This window comes from Merops nubicus, unplaced genomic scaffold (assembly GCF_000691845.1).
Source record: "Merops nubicus isolate BGI_N331 unplaced genomic scaffold, ASM69184v1 scaffold26177, whole genome shotgun sequence".
NCBI classification, from domain to species: Eukaryota; Metazoa; Chordata; class Aves; order Coraciiformes; family Meropidae; genus Merops; species Merops nubicus.
Window position 1 is genome coordinate 29,285 of NW_008620783.1, and position 17,575 is coordinate 46,859.

Below are 17,575 nucleotides of genomic sequence, written 5' to 3' on the forward strand. Positions count from 1 at the left end.
TGAAGGAGAGATGCACAGTTACGCCCCTGACACAGCCAGGCCAACAAACACCACGCTCACTCCGATTTTATGCTGAGAACAACTATCGTAATGTCACCCCGGCTCTGACTCTGCGAAGGTAATGTTCTGGAGCTGGGCAGTTGTTGATTATTCCAGATAGCTTTTGTAGGAAGTTATTAAAACCTGGAAAGCACACCTTCAGAAAAAACACGGGTTGACAGCCGTGAACATTGTTCTAATTCTCCAGCGTACCGGCCCATCCTCTCAAAGGGACGGGTGACAAGCACTTGATTGTAACTCGTTCAGCAACCAGAACTGCAGCCATTTGGACAAGGCTCTATTCTGTGCAAGGTACGTACGCAGGATGTTATCAGGGTAGTTTGTATAGACTGTAGGAATCTGTTTTCCGATTTCTGTAAAAAGCATGAAGCGCAGCGGCCACATCAGTCAATAAACCGTGACCAACTTCAAATGTGGCTGTGCTTGTACCTATTTCTAGGCCTCTGCTGAACAAAACCAGATCCGCATCGCAGCTCAGCATGCAGCACCAGCAGGGGTAGGAGACACAGCTTTTTCACTATCCTTTGAAATCACGGTTATGCCAACACAGTAGCAAGATGCAGCAGGCCCCAGATTTGGTACAACCCCGACACTGTTTTCTTCTGACTCTATCAATCTTTCTCCCCAAAATGTGCTGTCACAGAGGTATGAGATAGTGATCGTAAGGAGCTGTGTGGAAGAGGTCTGGATTTTTTTAATCTCTCCCCTCTTCCCTCTCTGAAAACAAGTCATCAAACACACTGAGAGCTCTCTCTTGTGGCTGGTGCCAATACGAGGTAACATCAATTACACCTGCCAAAGACCTCTGCTTTTGTACCATCATTTTACCCCCAACTTGATTCTAAAGGAGAGGACACGGAATGCCTTCACTCCCTGCTTACAAGTTTTGGCACAAAGTCACAATGCGCAATCAGCCAGAAATATGAAAGATCTTTCCAGAAAATAAATAGATTTAAATACCAAAAAAAACCCACAAAACCCAAACACTCTTATTGCCCTCTTGCCAGTCAGTATGCGAGCTACGTACAGTGGATCTTGCGAAGACAGGATTCTCGGTGGCTTCCACTATTACTTGATGGACTGGTGCCCCAGGGCCTTGAGCAGCCTCATACTGATGAAGCTCTTCGCTGATGCCAGACACTGTGGTTTGAGAGCTGTACTCTGAATCAGAGGAATCTGACCCATTATTTGTGTGCTCGGGTGGCAGTGCAAACCTCACGATGCTGGAGGGTGGATCAGGAGATGGCGTGGGCAATCTGTTCCGTCCATTGGCTGGAGAAACCTGGCCACGACAACGCATTCAGCAACATCCAGTTAGCATTACCCTTCTAATCATTAGTGCTTGACACAAACGTTCTTCTGCCAAGTATACCCTCCCACGCCACAAGAACCTTGTTTCTGATGAACACTTATATTGAAATGAAAAAAATACTGAAAGAAAAAGAGACACGATCTCCATCTGTGGATATGTATGCAAACAAGATTACAGATTCTTCTGGGTATCATTGTCTCAGGAGTGTACATATGGGTGTGCGTGCATGCACCTGCACTTAAATATAAATTTAATACATGGCCTTCCTTCTCCCTTCAACATACTTGAACACTGATTTCATGAAATGCCCCCAAATGTGCATGTATAGTATGGCCCAGTGGCGCTTTGCAAAGAGAGATGGACACACACATGATAGCAACATCTGTGTTAACATAGCAGTAACATATATACTGCTTGAGTAAGGGACAGGCCATGTACACTGTTAGGAATATAAGAGATTACACACTGTTATTATAACTGTACTAATACTAAAAAATAAATGCTTCTGCAACATTACTGGTGCAGTATACATACATTGTGTTTTATTTTTGTGCACACACATGCTTATATATATAGGCATGTGAAGCACAGCTCACTGGTTCTACTAACGTTTGATAAAGATAGCCCTATATAATGAAGTAATTGTGTTAATTATAGAATAGGTAATGAATAATCAACAACCAAATACAAATTTGCTATCTATGAATCCTTTTTTGCTGGACTTGGGCTTTGTACTGCAAAGTCGTCAACATCCCAGTGAAGCCTTCCACCCATCAAAAATTTTGCCTGAGCTAAAAGCATACCACAGGGAGGTGTGACTGGACAGGGGGGGACTTCTGGCAGACCAGCCGTGGTTATCAAAGTGTGGTCTGTGGACCACCACCAGTGTGTGTTGGTCCACACAGGCCTTCCTGGTGGTCTGCTGAGTTAAATATTTTGAGGAAGGCAACAGAGGCAGTGAGGTAGGAAAGAAGAAGTGTCTTTTGTAAAATATTGGGGAGAATACTTATTTTACAAATTAGTCTATGACATTATGCTTTCAAAAATATAAATACACCTACACTTGTATCAAGTTTGTTGATTTCTGCCTCTAAAACAGTACTTATTTGAAAAAACTTTTAAAGTAGAAGTAGTAACATAAACTAAACAACAAAGAGCACTTTTAATCAAGATTAAAAAAACCACTAAGGCAAGAAACCTAAAAACTGAAGAAATTCAAAAGAATTTTAAAAATAGAGAGTTTCTAAAAAACAGAGGTGATGGGGGAGGGGAGGAGGGAAAGGGTGCAGACATAGTATTATTTCTTCTGTTCATCATTAATTTTACTGACCTCAGGGTATGGCCCAAGGAATGAAAGAAGAACAGGAAGCAGCACCAATCCATTGAGCACTCCCAGAATGGTTAAGATTGCCAAAACAGCAAAGAAATACCTGAAGTAGGGTTTAAGAGGTTTGGGGGAGAAAGTAGCCACAAATATTGTCAGAAATAAGGGATTACAAATTACTCATATATATGTTAAAATAATACATATACTAAATTAAATCTACAATATTACTAACATTGTATTGAATAATTATCACTCTCCATACATAGATAAAGGGTTTTTTACCTTTTGAATTAGAGAAGCTGCATTCCACAACCCAAAGTGTTAGTTGATAAAGGAAAAAAAAAAAACAAACCAAACAAACCAAAAACAACAACAACAAAAAAACCACACAACATTTGTTAATTTCCCAGAATCTGGAAGCATGTAGTGTTATTTATGAATGTGTTACACAAACACAAAAATATGGAATGTGCAGTGAATAGCTGAATGGATTGAAAGCACAAATACAATGAACAGGGGCCCCCATTAGTGAAAACCCAGCAGAAGCAAACAAATGAAGTGAAGGGTGTAGAATTTAAACAATTTAGCCTAGGAGGAAAAGAAGCCCTCTTCTCCCGGCAGCTAATCCACTGTGAAATGCTTCTGCATCTTACAGCAGAATCTCTAATTAAATCTCCAGTGTATCAGGTAAGGATTTCCCTTGCTGTTCATTAATCACAACTTTCTGCCTAGAATTCTGTGAGTTCCAGTTTTACCAAATAGCTCAAATTGCAACCTTTTTATAACACAGGAACCCGCATTCTGCAAAGAAAATGCTGCCCATTCTATAGTAAGCTTCAGCATTGTACTGAGTAAGAGCACTCCACAATGGCTGAGCTGCATTGCAGGCTAATCTTTTGTTGAACAATTTAGCATCTCTGAATACTCTTGTTTTGCGTCAGCCAATTCAAACATAAAGGCTGAAGTACTATGGAAGAAGAGGAAAGTGCACAAGTGGTTGTCCTTTCCCACCACCGAGGGCTAAGGTCTGGGATCCTTCATGAATACCAAGGTAAACCTGTCAGTAAAAGGAAAGCCTTGCTAGTTGGTATTCGGCACAGCTGGGGCTCAGACTAAACTTAAGGCTTCGTTGTAACTAATGATTTCAAGGACTCGGTCTTGCTAAATTCCTGGAGAGGAAGGCAAAGGAGAAGAACGGAGGGCAAGTTTGCTGCTAATGGGTCTGCTGATTACATTGTCTAGCTGGCAAGAAACTTCACCCCCTCCCTGTTTCCACATCTGATCAAATATATCAGACTCCTGTAAAACTACAAATATCCTCCTACTGTAAACATTCGAGAATTTCTGATCTACATTAGCAAAAATCAGCAAGCCAATCTACTCTACGAACATAAACCACCAGAACTTTATACTGGGACAGAGATCAACAACAGGCATTAAAAACATTTGCATCTCATCCATCTAACCCTAGGATAAACAGGAGGATTATAGCTCTGACCACTTGGTGTATACAATGTCTGTTAATTTACTTAATCTTCCACATTGCTGGACTAATCTACTGCTTTCCGGAAGTTTGGGATCTTCCTTGCCTCCTCAAACAATGCTCAGGCTCCCACAGTTTATTTTATTTTATTTTTTAAACAAGGCAAACTAAAACTTAGAATGTGCTAGAAAACTCGAAACTGATGGCCAAAAAAAGTAAAATAACGTCAGTTGAAAAGCTGAAAGGCTCGTTTTATAAACTGAGAGAACATCTAATCCAAATTTGGTGTGAAGGCCTGCTACAATCTTCCATTTGCTGTGACACAAAAATATGCTTGCCAAAATCTCTTCTATTCAGCAGAAAAGAACGTCAAATGTACTCCTGTAAATTTAGGTTAAATCTGTAAGTAACCTGTATGTCACAGTACTGCAACCCTTACAAGATCAGGTCGTAAAAGAATTAGTGCTACAGTATTTCTTCAATATTGATAAAATAAAGTAACAAAAATTAGACATTCTGTCTCAGGACACACTATGTATTTATAGCAATAATCCTCATGTAGGTTTCACGATGTCTAACTGCAAACTGCCTGCTCTCTTCAAATCCCTTACATACATAAACAAAAAATCTTGATGAGATTTAGCAGCCATTCTCTCACTTCCTGCCTATGACATTTTGTTGTTCTTGTTGTCAAATGGATGTCAGTTAAGCCTAGTCATCTATCCAGCTTATGTCTATCTAAGTAGTTAAGTCATCTTTCAGAGCATTTTTATTTGGCCCAGTTCTACCTCAGTTCCATTTTAGGGCTTGGATTATATTTTTTTCGTGCTGTAGTTTGCCACAAAGAACCTGTGTTACTTCTAAGATTAGCCATTTTGCAGAGCTCCACAGGTTGTTTGGAATAGAATAGGATCTGCTTCATTGCACTTCTCAAATTCCCCTCAACGAAAAACTTGCTCTCCTCTTATACTTGACAAAATCACATTCTTAATTAAATTCACAACAGTCTGTCTGTAGTTCTAAACAGAAAGGCCTTCAGGCTCTGCTTTACAAAATTTTAATATGAAGTTCTGTGTTCATACTTACAGTTCCCCAGCTCCCAAACGGGGCTTTTTTTTTTTTTTTCCTCCCCCTGTTCTACACCTCTGTAAACCTCACATAAGATAGAAGGAGAAGGCCCAGAGAGAGTCACTTGCAGCACAGTTGCAGCGTGTTTGTAGGTTCACATGTCCTTTGCATGCAAATTCTTGTGCATACAAGAAGTCTGGAGAATCTAAAGGGTAAAAGGTCAAACCCAGCTAACAGTGAACAATACGAGATGCTTTGAACTGACTCAAGCCCCAAATTTAGCAAACTTTGCTAAATAGAACCATTTTTGTGTTCTTTCATGCTGGGTGTCAGATTTTCCTGGAACAGATTTTAATGCCAGCAATTGAAACACGACCACGTCTAGCATGTAACAAGGAGTTAATAAACCAGAGGGAGAGCACGACCATGACGTAAGCATGCTTGACACACCATGTATAGTACTAAACCAACAGACATGCTGAAGTGAGTAAAAATTTAAAGCATGCTTATTTTTATTTTAAAAAGAAAGTCAAGACACAGACAAATGCTTTACCTGACAATGAAATCAAACTCTGATCCTGCAAGCATTAACACTCCAAGTAGAGTGGACACAGCCCCATCCAGCACTGGCGCAAACATATGTTCCAAGGCAAGGACGGCCCTATGGTTCCTGTCTCCTATGGCAGTTAGAAATGCCTGTAAAACAATGAAATCCATTCCATTAGACAGATGCACACAACCTCCCAAACAGCTTCTCCCACAATATGCACAGCTTTTCACCAGTTAATTACTTCAAACTACAGCTTATGAAAGTATCTCTATAGGTGGCTAACCTTCAAGAGAGAAGGCCTGATTCTGCAGGCACACCACATAGCTGCTGCTGAAGTCACACCACCAGAGTAAGCACTGATTACAGAGTCAGACCACAGTAATAATTTTGGAAACAATGCCTGCTGGCATCAGTAGTCTTTTGTCTCCAGCTTTACTTATTTCCATCTGCAAAGAATTAATTTCATGGTGAAAGCACTTCAGGTGTCAAAAGTACAGGGCCACTCCTCTCACCCTCATGGGGCCATGGCTTCCATAACTTTTTTTAACACTTCTATTCCACTCAGAATAAATGTTTTTCCAACTTCTGCTACTTCAAAGCTAGCAGGCCTATGCTTATAAAATAGCCTTTGGAACAGTGCTGAACACAGTAGTGCCTGAGCAACAACCTGACTAGTGAAATGTCTTTCTCCCTCCAACTCCCTAGTGAACAAGCCTCTAGCAAGAACACTCAAATGCTGTTGTTTTGTGTATGACTTAAATGGTCTAAGAACCTGGTTCATTATCTTCCTGTGATTTATAAGGGCTCTGTCTTCAGTGAATTTGCTGCTGCTTATAAAGGCACGAGCTCAAGCAGCTAGCCTCCTCTTCCTCCAGCAATTTAAGTGTCTCTTCTCTAGTGGCTTATTTTCACTCACATGACAAATTTGGGGTGAAATCAGTGAGTGCATTAAAATGTTACTTGGTGGGACAAGCACACCAAAACCAAGTACATGCAGAGTGAGATTCCCAACACTCACTTGGATAGGTAGCCAAACCATGTACTATCAGTCTTTGGTATCGGAATAAAGGTGGTCTGTGGATAACTAATGTATCCACCACATTTTACATTTCCCTATTCATAAACGGCCAAAGAATCCCTCTCAGGGTACAAGCAGCTGTCGATGATATGACTCACATGAATGCGAGCTATGGGATCTGATCCACAGACATATTTACAAGTTCTACTAACATACGAGTATGTGTGTGATCAAACAGTGAACAATACAAAAGTCTACTATTGATTCAGAACTTATTTGCAGAATTAAAGAAAAATGAGATCACAGTTCACAGGTGGTAGTACAGAACTGAGCTGCAAGCAGATTGTGAATCACTCTTAAACAAGTTCAATTAAGTTCTGTATCAACAGTTCCAGCTCTGCCTTTTTTGTTTATGCAACACTAGTTTGAATGTTTATATGCAGGAAGTTCTGTGAACATCAGTACTGACTGCTGTCATCTGAGGGCTACCAGGGATTCTTTTATTTAAAGCCTACATCTGAAAGTTTTAGACTCCAAAGTCAATGTGAAAAGAAAAAAATGCAATCTTCAGTTTGCTTGGCATTTTACCTTCAGCCACGGCTGATCTACTTTCATTTATACATACACATATACATACATCTATAACTATATCCATACATATCTATCTATATAAAGTCCTGGAAATTAGGTTAGTTTCTTCCCATTTAGAAAAAGTGTTTTGTCCTTTTTTATTCCAGTTTTCCTGTTTTAAATCTTCACTTCTAAGAAGCTGTCACTACTTTCTTCCTCTGGTACACCATTAGCTTCTGACACTTCCCAAACTGTCTGAATTCCTAGCAAACAATGTTTAGTTCCAAAACGCCTAACTACCTATAGTACTTTGTGGGAAAAAGAAATATCACCATTTCAGGGAAACAGTTGCTCCTCTTGAACGATATCCTACTTTCCCTATGATTTTTCTCAAAATTATTCTTTCCATCCTGCCACTTTATGTGCCCCAACTCTGTACATCATCTACAACATGTTCCCGGTATTTGGCTATCTCCAGTGTGCTAAGATGCCCATCAGTTCTCTTTAAATGTCACCACCACTTTCCAGACCCCTCCCCTCACTTCTTTTAGGATTGCTTCAGTACTAATGTACTAGAGATTGTAGTAGGCTATAAGCACCTCCTCCCTGAAATTTTATTATATTGATTATCCACCCTTTCCTACTTTCTAATACAGTAAAATTTAAATCCAGGGAGACAATTATATTCTTAAAGTGCTCTGACATATGAATTAGAATAGCCTTGTAAGAAAATGACTTATGTTGATTGTGCAAAATGTTAGAAAGGTCATCACTGACATTGTCAAATGTGAACATATAAAAATAGCCCTTTATTCTTTGTCACCAAATAAAGCAACATTAGTTTTATGCATCTTGAACATCCAAAACTGCTCCCATGCAAGTGTGCTATCATTTCCATGTGTTTTTGCACATCAGGTTGACTAACCTGGGTGAGTAGGTGCACTTTAGATTTAGACACTTAACCTTGAAAATGCTGAAAATCTTTGTATAAAAAATACTTTCTTCCCCTCTCTGCTCCTCCTCTTCACATTATAAAGTTTTCCTACAGACTGCATCTTTGTGCCCACTATTAATAGCTGGCGGGTTCTGAAAAAAAGGTGTCGATTTTTCAAGTGGAAGATGAATCCAAATACATTCAAATTTTAGTTGTCCCGAGAGATCAGATGACAGACTCGTCAGCTAGGAACTACCTTACTGAGATCAACACCACCCTATCAAGATAAATTGAATAGCACACAAAACTGTTTGTGACCGATTTCCTTTGCAGAATTACGTCTCTGACTTAGGAGACCAAGTAAGAACTTGTGATCCTAACACTGTCACCATTTTATTTTAAAGTATTTTGAAAATGGTCCCTGATTTTACGTACCAAGGCGACATGAACAGTGAATTCCACGCCAATGCCAACAGAAGCAATCAGGATAACCACAGGCACTGCACTCAGCTTTATTCCAATTAGACCCATCATGCCAAATAGCTCCACAGTCATCAAAGCCAGCACCACCACCTAGATGATTTCAAACAGCTGTTAGTAACTTCTTGTACTCCAAACAAATGAAGAGAAAGGTATTTCAAACCAACTTGGTGACTACAAAGCATACTCTTCAAAGCCATTCTATATTCCCAAAGACAAGCCGCTTTCCCTTCTTTCGTTGTGCTCAATGGCAATGACTTCCCAAAGAGCCAGTTTAAATTACACTAAGAACCAGTTAGCAGACCAAGCACCAGTTTTGTATTGGTTACAATTTACCGGTGATCCGAAAAACAATTTCTTCTTCCTTATCATTGAGAACCCTCAAAATATAAATTTTCTCTTTTTCACCCAGTTCTTAGACATTCCTTCCAGAAAAAAAATTAAGTTTCAACTACCTGTACTGGAATTCTTTTTGTGGAACTGCAAATATAAGTGAGGATGACTTCTGAGTAGGTTTAAAGCTCAGAAGAAAGTGAATGCCATAATCACCTGATGTGTCTCAGGTTACAGAGGAGCTCTGAGCTTTTAAGGTACTTCAAGGGATTGACATGGACAAACTCATTGGTTAAATCTAAGGGAAAGCTTTTATTTTTCTTTCATCTACCTTGTAAAAAAAAAAAATTGAGGAAAAGGGAGGGAAAGAAATCTGTAGAATCGACCTTTTAAAAGTTGCTAAAGCCAAGCAGGAAAAAAAGGTAGACGTACTTATAAAAGCAATGGTGGACTCTGAAAATAAACACCTTTACCAAGGGAAAAAAGTATGCACTACAATAAATGATTTTATAAGCTAATGAATCAAGAGTAATAACATAAATTGCTTGATTAAGTGCTATGAAAAATATTCTAGACTAAACATTTACCTTTTAACATACCTGTCATATAAACGTACATTACAAAAACTAGTAACTGTTTCATGCTTTTCTACTTGTGGCATTTTATAAACCATATGATAGTTTATGGAATTTAAACATAGGAACATCATCATTCAATTTAACTTGAATGTTTACTGAGAGGCTTAGTGGTGCCTAGCAGAAAGCATGGAGGAGTATTCTCTTCAGTTTATAATTTTATGGCTCTTTCTCCTTGATAGCTCAGTTACACACTTTCCACAGTATGTACTGTACAACCTAAACATTTCAGTTTTTCCAGAAAGACCGCATGCAGAAATCAGTGGGAAAATTTACAGGCAAGTTAGTCACAAGAAACTGCTGTGAAAAATAACTACGTCTGATAAAAGGGAAGAAGGAATAAATAACTAGAAATAACTTTAACATTTAATAAAGCTCTTAGTTTTGCTCTGTCTTTATTTCGCATGTTAGCGTGCATCTGAGCAAGGGCAAAAGTTTATGTACCCTTCTAAGAAACATTTAAAGCTGCAAAAAAAGGTGGCCAAAGGATTAAGGTTATTAAGGTTTGTACCTTTAGCATGAACCCTACCCCCTCAAGTTGAATAAATATATAATGAATGATGCAATATACATACTCCACCAGAGGCCCAGACATAAACAAAACCTTCCCGACTACAGCAAGAGCTATGCTGAAAGGAATTTTGACTTCAACAAAGACCCTTATAATAAACTTACAATGATCCCAGCCGTCCAGGGGTTTAGGAGGAAGAGGGCACACACGAGAAACGTGCAAGCCAAAACCACGCTAATGGATAAGAGCAGCCAGTGACGAAGCCCAATGTACTGCTCCCAAAACAAGAACGGGTAACCATTTGGGTAGCTGGCAATCCCCAGGCTGCTGTAGTTACTACAGATGGCTCTCACTTTCTCAATAGCTTCCACAAAGTCAGAAGTTTCACGCAATCCGTTGAGGTAGAAAGGAAACTGAGCGTATTCTATGGGCTCAGCTGCTGGAACTAGGAAAAGGACAGCAGTGTCAGAACGTGGGCTTGGAAAGAAGATGACACACAGAGAGCACGATTAATGAAACACTTTGTTCTCCACAGGAAAATGCTTGAAGGTGTTGAATTTATATTTTACTTCTTTGGAACAAGTGACATTTTAAAAACTCCACAATAAACTGAAAGCTGAAGGAGTACAGGAGATTCCTGTGTTTTATCATTCAGTGCAATGGGATGAATACAGTCTACATCAGGTTCCCAAACAATTCCATATAATTTAACAGATTTATTTGCATACGTGCGTTTAATCCTTACCAGTGTTCTAGTAGTTTTTACTGAGTACCTGTCCAAAAATCCCTAACTACAATATGAAGTAGTAGATCTCATCATCTTAAACGTTTTGTCCAAATGCTCTTTGTTTATGCAAGTGCAATTCCTTTGAAACCTCAGATCATTTCCCTGAGATTAACTGAGGTCCACTGACACAAAACTAGAGAAGAACTATGCTTGATCAGGTTGCTTGGTTTTTAATATTTCCATTCAGTATTTTGAAAGTCAGACTCAGAAGTCCATGTTCTGTTATCAATGCAAATGACTGGGGCAAAAACCTAATACAGCAGTAATGCTGCGTTAACACATAAGTTTTTATCCTTTGATAATATGATAAACCAACACTCTCCATACTTGTTTTGGAGTGCAATGCTAGGTCTGTTGCACGACAAGGAAACATGCACACAAGCATTTTCTTACTGCTGTTGTGTGTTCCAGACCCTGCAGGGTCATTCAGTTGACTTGCTAAACGTGATTTGCCCTATTATAATCTCAGCTATAAATTTTCATTAAGACAGGACTTGGCTGACTGCCACAAAGCTCTAGGTTTGGGATATGCTGGAGCACGGCTAGCTGGTTACCCCATCACGTTTCCAAGAACACCAGGCCTTCCCTGTATGCCCTCTCCCCTTGTCCCCTGGTGTCCAGCTAGCAATCCTCCCCAAAAATTGAAAGCTGAAGCAAAGCAATGCAAACTGGCACTGGTGCTCAGGAGAACCGTGCATGGCATGGAATGGGACTGCTCCCCTACCTAAGTAGCTCTTGTACCATATCAGTGTTGGCAGCTTAGCATATGAGCTAACTTGATAAAAATCCCTTACGTATTATGAACTGAGGATAAACATGATATAACCTCAGTGATGAAATTTCAGAATGACACAGGCAGGAATTTCATGAAAACTCCAAGTCTCTCTCACAGACAAAACGATGAGGTGGCATGAAAAAGCAATATATACTGTAAGTTTTTAGAGCTTCAAACTGTTAAAAAGCTCATTTTTCAACAGTATGAAACCTTGGAGTGGTGCCACACTTGCAGTGGTGCATGGGTCCCCTAAGACTGCAGCATAACACAGTATATTGTTCTGCTGATGCTTCTGAGCCCGGTGCAGCATCAGCCAACTACTGAGTTGCTGATTCTTGAAGGAACAAGCAAGGGCACTTAAACTGGAAGGCACTAACATGGAATGCTACTTACTTCTCAGCCTTGTTTCTGGCATATAGTCTGCTTTGTCGTGGACCCACTCTGGCCGGTGAGGCCGGATGTTGGCTTGTGAGGCAGCGTAGGCCACAGGGTCATTGCTGACCCAGGCTGTCAGGTAGATGTAGAAAGCATTTGGGTTAATGATTCCATCTGCATCAACCAGACGCTGTTTAGTCAACTGCAAAATGGAAAAAATTAGAAGCCTTTCAGAATGAGTTTTGCTTTCCGGGCTCTTGCTGTAAAACTTTCAACAAATGGCCTGGAGATGCAACACATATAAAGGGAGGGAAAAGCAAAAGAGTATGGCTCTTCACTTGAAGTAACTTATTGGTAAACTATTGTTTGACAATGAAAAAAGAATAATCTGAGGGCCTACAGTGACAGTAGAAAGTGGTTATTTATAAATTAGTACTCATATAATACTTATAATAACCACTAAATCAGCAGACAGTTCCAGAATGACTGAACCAATTAAATCCAAATTCCAAAAGCCTGCAGCCAAGACTGAAAAACAACCAAGTTGGAGAAACATATTTAAAGACAGGGAAAGAAAACCTGGCAAGAGTCCCTATACACGTCTGTGTGCAGTTAACCTCTGTTGTTAACACTGAAGGAAATGCCACCCAGTAAATGGAGGAGAGCTATAAAAATAAAACAACATCTGTATAAATTTTGCTAACACTTGCCTCCTATGACCTATGTATTCAGAAAATGCCCAGCGTCAAGAAAGCAGACGAGTGCCCTGTGTTACTTGGGTCACTGTGGGCAAATGCATCCATGGGGTAAACAGCAGTGGTACACTTCTAGGGTTCTGTAGCTAAATCCTGCACAGCTAGAGCTCTGACAGAGGACTCTGTGGGTGAAAACTATTACTGGGGTTTTTTTGTTTTGTTTATTTAAAATTCTGGCTCAGCTCCAGTTTCAGGTCTTTTTAATGAAATGAAAAACAACAGTGACAGCAGTTAAAAAAAAAAAAAAAAGCTGGATTCCAAGGATCTGGATTCAATTAGTCCACAGGATATGCAACAACTGTATGTCTTCAAGCTGTCTCTGGAATTGCACAGTATAGCGCTCAGCCCCTGTGGGTGCACCACACTTTTCTTCCTCCCAGGCACAGGAAATTATATCAGCAGCTGCAGTCCAATTGCATTTGTTCCACAGCGTACCTGGTACACTGCTAAACAAAGTCTCACTGAAGGTTTTCTCTTCAACTCCCTTTCTTTGCGTAATTCATAGCTGAAGCTTCATTCAGACCTGACAGCATGTTGCATGTTGCCATACAGCAGTGTGTTTTACACACCATAGTAACTCTGAACAATGTACTCTGTAAATCTGTCAACTTTAATGCCAGGAAAAAAAAGGAAAGACAATAAGCAGATCTGCTGAGAAGCTCATTTGAAAGACTGTTTTTCTGCCTGTAAGCACAGCGAGCTGGTGATGACTCTAGGACAGGAGAAACTAGATTATTGCAGAATTCCTTCTCAGAGGTTTGAAATCTAATTTTAGTGTAAGGAGTTGAACCTCACATGTCTTCATCTTCCAGTGGCTACAGCAAAGGCAGTCACGTGCTGTGACAACCTTGCAAAAGAAAATCAGACATATTTTATTAAGGTAGCTCAAAAAACTGCCACTCTTAGTTCTACAACAGTGTAGCTGTGTTTACTGATGATGGTACAAGAAAATGATACATGCGTGTAACTGCTTCAGTCCCCTTCCACTATCACTCATCAACATCCTTTTTTAAATGTTATGTTTTGCATAAATTGGTAGGAACTAGCCAAGTAATTGCAAATGCTAGAGTCAAAGCCACAGCAGAAAGCTGAGCAAAGGTCAGCCCTAGAAGGCAATCTGACTCCCATCAGAAACGAAGCCGCTTAGGGCAACAAGGCCAACGTTGGCTCTGTCTGGCACAGGACCAGGCTCCACCTAACCATGGATGCAGCAAAGCATTTTTTGCAACAGTTTCAGTGGAAACTTGTGTCTGACACAAAAGCAGCACCAAACACACCCCAACCAGTAATAATCGAGGGCAGGCATTACCAGTGTCAATTCTGAACGCTTCACAACACAGGCCAGACAAGTGGCTCCAGCAAAGTCAGCGAGGCCATGCAGTAAGATGTAACTCAGCATTCAATTCATCAGGGTGGAAAAAGAGACTGGGACATACTCTTTGTATCTCCCCCTGCTCCTGATGACTAGAGTATTCCTGTATAAACCAGTATGGACTCTGATACACTACCTGGCTGATATCGATGGGCTTTGCTCGGTTGCCTGTTTGTACCAAGAGTTTGTAAGCCAAAACAGCGTCATCGGATCCATTTTTGTAATTGTTGTAAGTGATCTTCCCAGTTTCCCAGTCACTGTCAAATGCATCCTGAAGTCCTGAAGAGTTAAGGGAGGCAAGAGGAAGACAGAACAAGCAGGTAAGCAATCGCTCTTAGAAACAAATTTCATTAGGAAGAAAGAATAATGACTCTTTTTCATAGCTGAATCAGGAAGAAAATTATTCACCTGCTGCTTCCTAAATTTGGGGCTCCTCATTCAACGTGAGCATGTGGGATGGTAAAGGCACCAGTTGCATGTCCAGTGTTTTGCCCAAAGAAAGGCAGAGGAGGCAAGAAAGTGCAAGGGAAAAACCTCAAGAGTCTTCCCATGTTGTGGAGACCAGAAAAGCTGAGCTAGCAAGCTGCAGATGCAATTGTGCACTGGTGTAAACCAGCTTCTTCTCAAGGCAAAGCGATCTTAGATGGGATTAGGACCCTCTGGTCTCACATCCTTCTCAGAGTCTTTGAGAGCAACCTAGCACTCTGCCTGGAGAAGTATATGAGGAAGAGTTAATTTTGTCTAGAATAGAAAGCGATTATTCTCGTGGAACACAATTCCAGAATCGCCACACTGAAAACTCTATAAACTTATTTGCATTTATCACCTCTTTCAAATGCACCCTCCTCAAAACAAAGCTGCAGTCTTGCCCTTACCTGGATGATGCCAGAACTCTGAACTTCGAGTTCAGCCTTGATCCAAGTTCACCACCTACCACGGACTTAAAACCAGAGGTTGTTTGGTCCATTATCTAAAAAGGGAACATTCTCATATTCCCCTCTGCCTCACCAAAACCCTGGCTGAGCACACTGAGCCTTACAGGAGGACACATACCGCTCTCATTAGCTGTTTTGAGCTACTGCAGAGCACTGAGGCAAGAGCTTCTACGATATAACCAGAAATTCCACTACAAGGGGGAAAAAAAAACACACTCAAACTTTCAACTTCAAACAGCAACTCAGCTGCTCCTTGAGCACAGCGTGAGTGAACACGATTTTGTCAATTTGTTCCATCTGTTCAACTTGTGCAGCTAATACAAGTCGTGGGATCTGCTGCCAGCACATGTAAAGATCACAGCCAACACCTATTCACTCTCAACTGTTATGTTCCTCCTTGCCACCCTTCAAGGGGGAGGGAATACCTCACAGCACAAATTTGGATCAGATTTAGTACAGGAAGCCACATCCCAGTACAAGGAGGCTCTGTGCAAGCAGATGACAAACCGCATGTCCAGGAAAGGGAAGGAAAAGGCCAGGGGAGCGGTGGTGGAGGAAATCGCCGACCCACCTCGCAGCTGAGGAGCCATAATGAAAATCATCCCTGCAGACCAGACAGGTTAGCTACAGCTGTACAGAGTAAGAGTGCTGGGAGAGAAAGCCACCCGGCTGACATCCCCTCCCAGTTACAAACTCACCCCTCTCCCTTCGAAAGCTGCCTCCCATGTTGTCCTGCCGGATCATACCCACTTGTGAAGCCAGCAGGCTGAGAGTTAAGTGATGAAAGAAGCCTGCCATGTCTCCACACGCAGCCCACCAGCACATGCCCAGGAGGTGGACCATCTGCCATCTAGTCCTCTGACATCACCAAAGGATCTTGAGGGCCCCCCCCTTAATAAAGCATTGTTTCCTGGTGCCCTTGCTTATGACAGGCAAAAATAACAATCCAACCCTCCTGTGCCAAGTTTAGCTCCATGCCAGTCTCTCAAAAAGTGGCCACCTGACAACTTTTGTGCTATCATTCACAAGATAACTTTGGGAGGTTAAGAAAAGGCTGTCCAAAAAGCACATGGGAAAGAGGGAACCACCAAAGAACAGCTTAACTTACAGGAAAGATGGTTCTCTTCAGCCAGAGGAGCAGCATAGATTGCTCAGACACCATGTGGGGCAGAGCTTTCAGACCAACATCCAACCCATGCCAGGGGGCTCCACAGATACACAATAACAAACATACCTAACTGGTATGTGACGTTACCAATTTATGGTTGCAACATAGGTCAAAAAAGGGCATGTACATTTAACATTACTGTAGCAGGTGAACACTCAGCTCCTCACATCTCACCCCCTCCCCTGTTCTCACAAGTTTGGTCATTGTGAAAACTCTCAAACTCTGCTCCCTTTTAGATATTTACTCCTTAGTTGGCTTAATCACTATGCTCTGGTTTACCTTGCTGAAACGGCAAGTCTGCAGAAAGAATGTCAAGAAATCACTATCAGTTGTGCTTAATTTCTGAAGAATTACAAAATTTCAATAATTCCAATTTCCCATAATACTTAGAAATTAATAGAAGAGTTGCTATGTTCAAAGCAAACAGTACTTCCATTATAAACTGTTGACACCAGTGATTTTAAAATATATTTAATCCTTTATAAATGCGATTAATGAAGTGTTTCTGGGTAGAAATATAAAAGTTACTTGCTGACCTCTTCCTGAAGAAAAGTCATAAAAATTTAGGGAATTAAAAAAATCTTAGCTATGGGATTATTTTGTGTATCAGCAGCCACTTTTGCGTAATGCCTCAGAAGTGAAATCCTCCAAAATTATGTGGGATAAAGGAATGGGGGTGAGTAAGGAATTTCTATTGACTCACGTGAACAGCTGGCACCATGAAATACCAGATAAGATTACCCTTCGCAAAAACAAGCCTAATTACAACCCATTAGGGAGCCCAGGCTACCTGACTTACATTCAGTCGCCTACAAAAATAACGTTAATGTTTCCAGTATAAGTGAATCGTTGGTGTTAACTCTTCCTCTGCTGCATTTTCAGTAACAGAAAATGTGCTAATATGGTATGACACCAGAATGCGAAGTACAGGGCAGCCTCTGACAGAAGCGGCGCGTTGGGCTGAACGCACCCAGTGCTAGTGCATGGCTAGGACCAAGGATGCCTTCGTGATGAAAAACGCTTTTGTTCACCTGCTGTTGCTCCCCTCATTCTGTCAGACAGATGTGTGTGTGTCAGAGGCCATTGAGCCACTAATCTCTAGCACTGAACTCCCAGTCAAGCCAGCA

General features: G+C 40.9%; 1 protein-coding gene across 1 annotated transcript in view; it reads right to left on the minus strand.

Moving 5' to 3' along the window:
• PTCH1 (patched 1) overlaps positions 1-17,575 on the minus strand; it is a 38,754-nt gene that overhangs the window by 510 nt on the left and 20,669 nt on the right. The window contains 7 exon segments of the mRNA XM_008944202.1: positions 1,046-1,342; positions 2,703-2,802; positions 5,804-5,946; positions 8,758-8,895; positions 10,446-10,726; positions 12,237-12,420; positions 14,482-14,624. Coding sequence (XP_008942450.1) covers positions 1,046-1,342; positions 2,703-2,802; positions 5,804-5,946; positions 8,758-8,895; positions 10,446-10,726; positions 12,237-12,420; positions 14,482-14,624 — 1,286 coding nt within the window.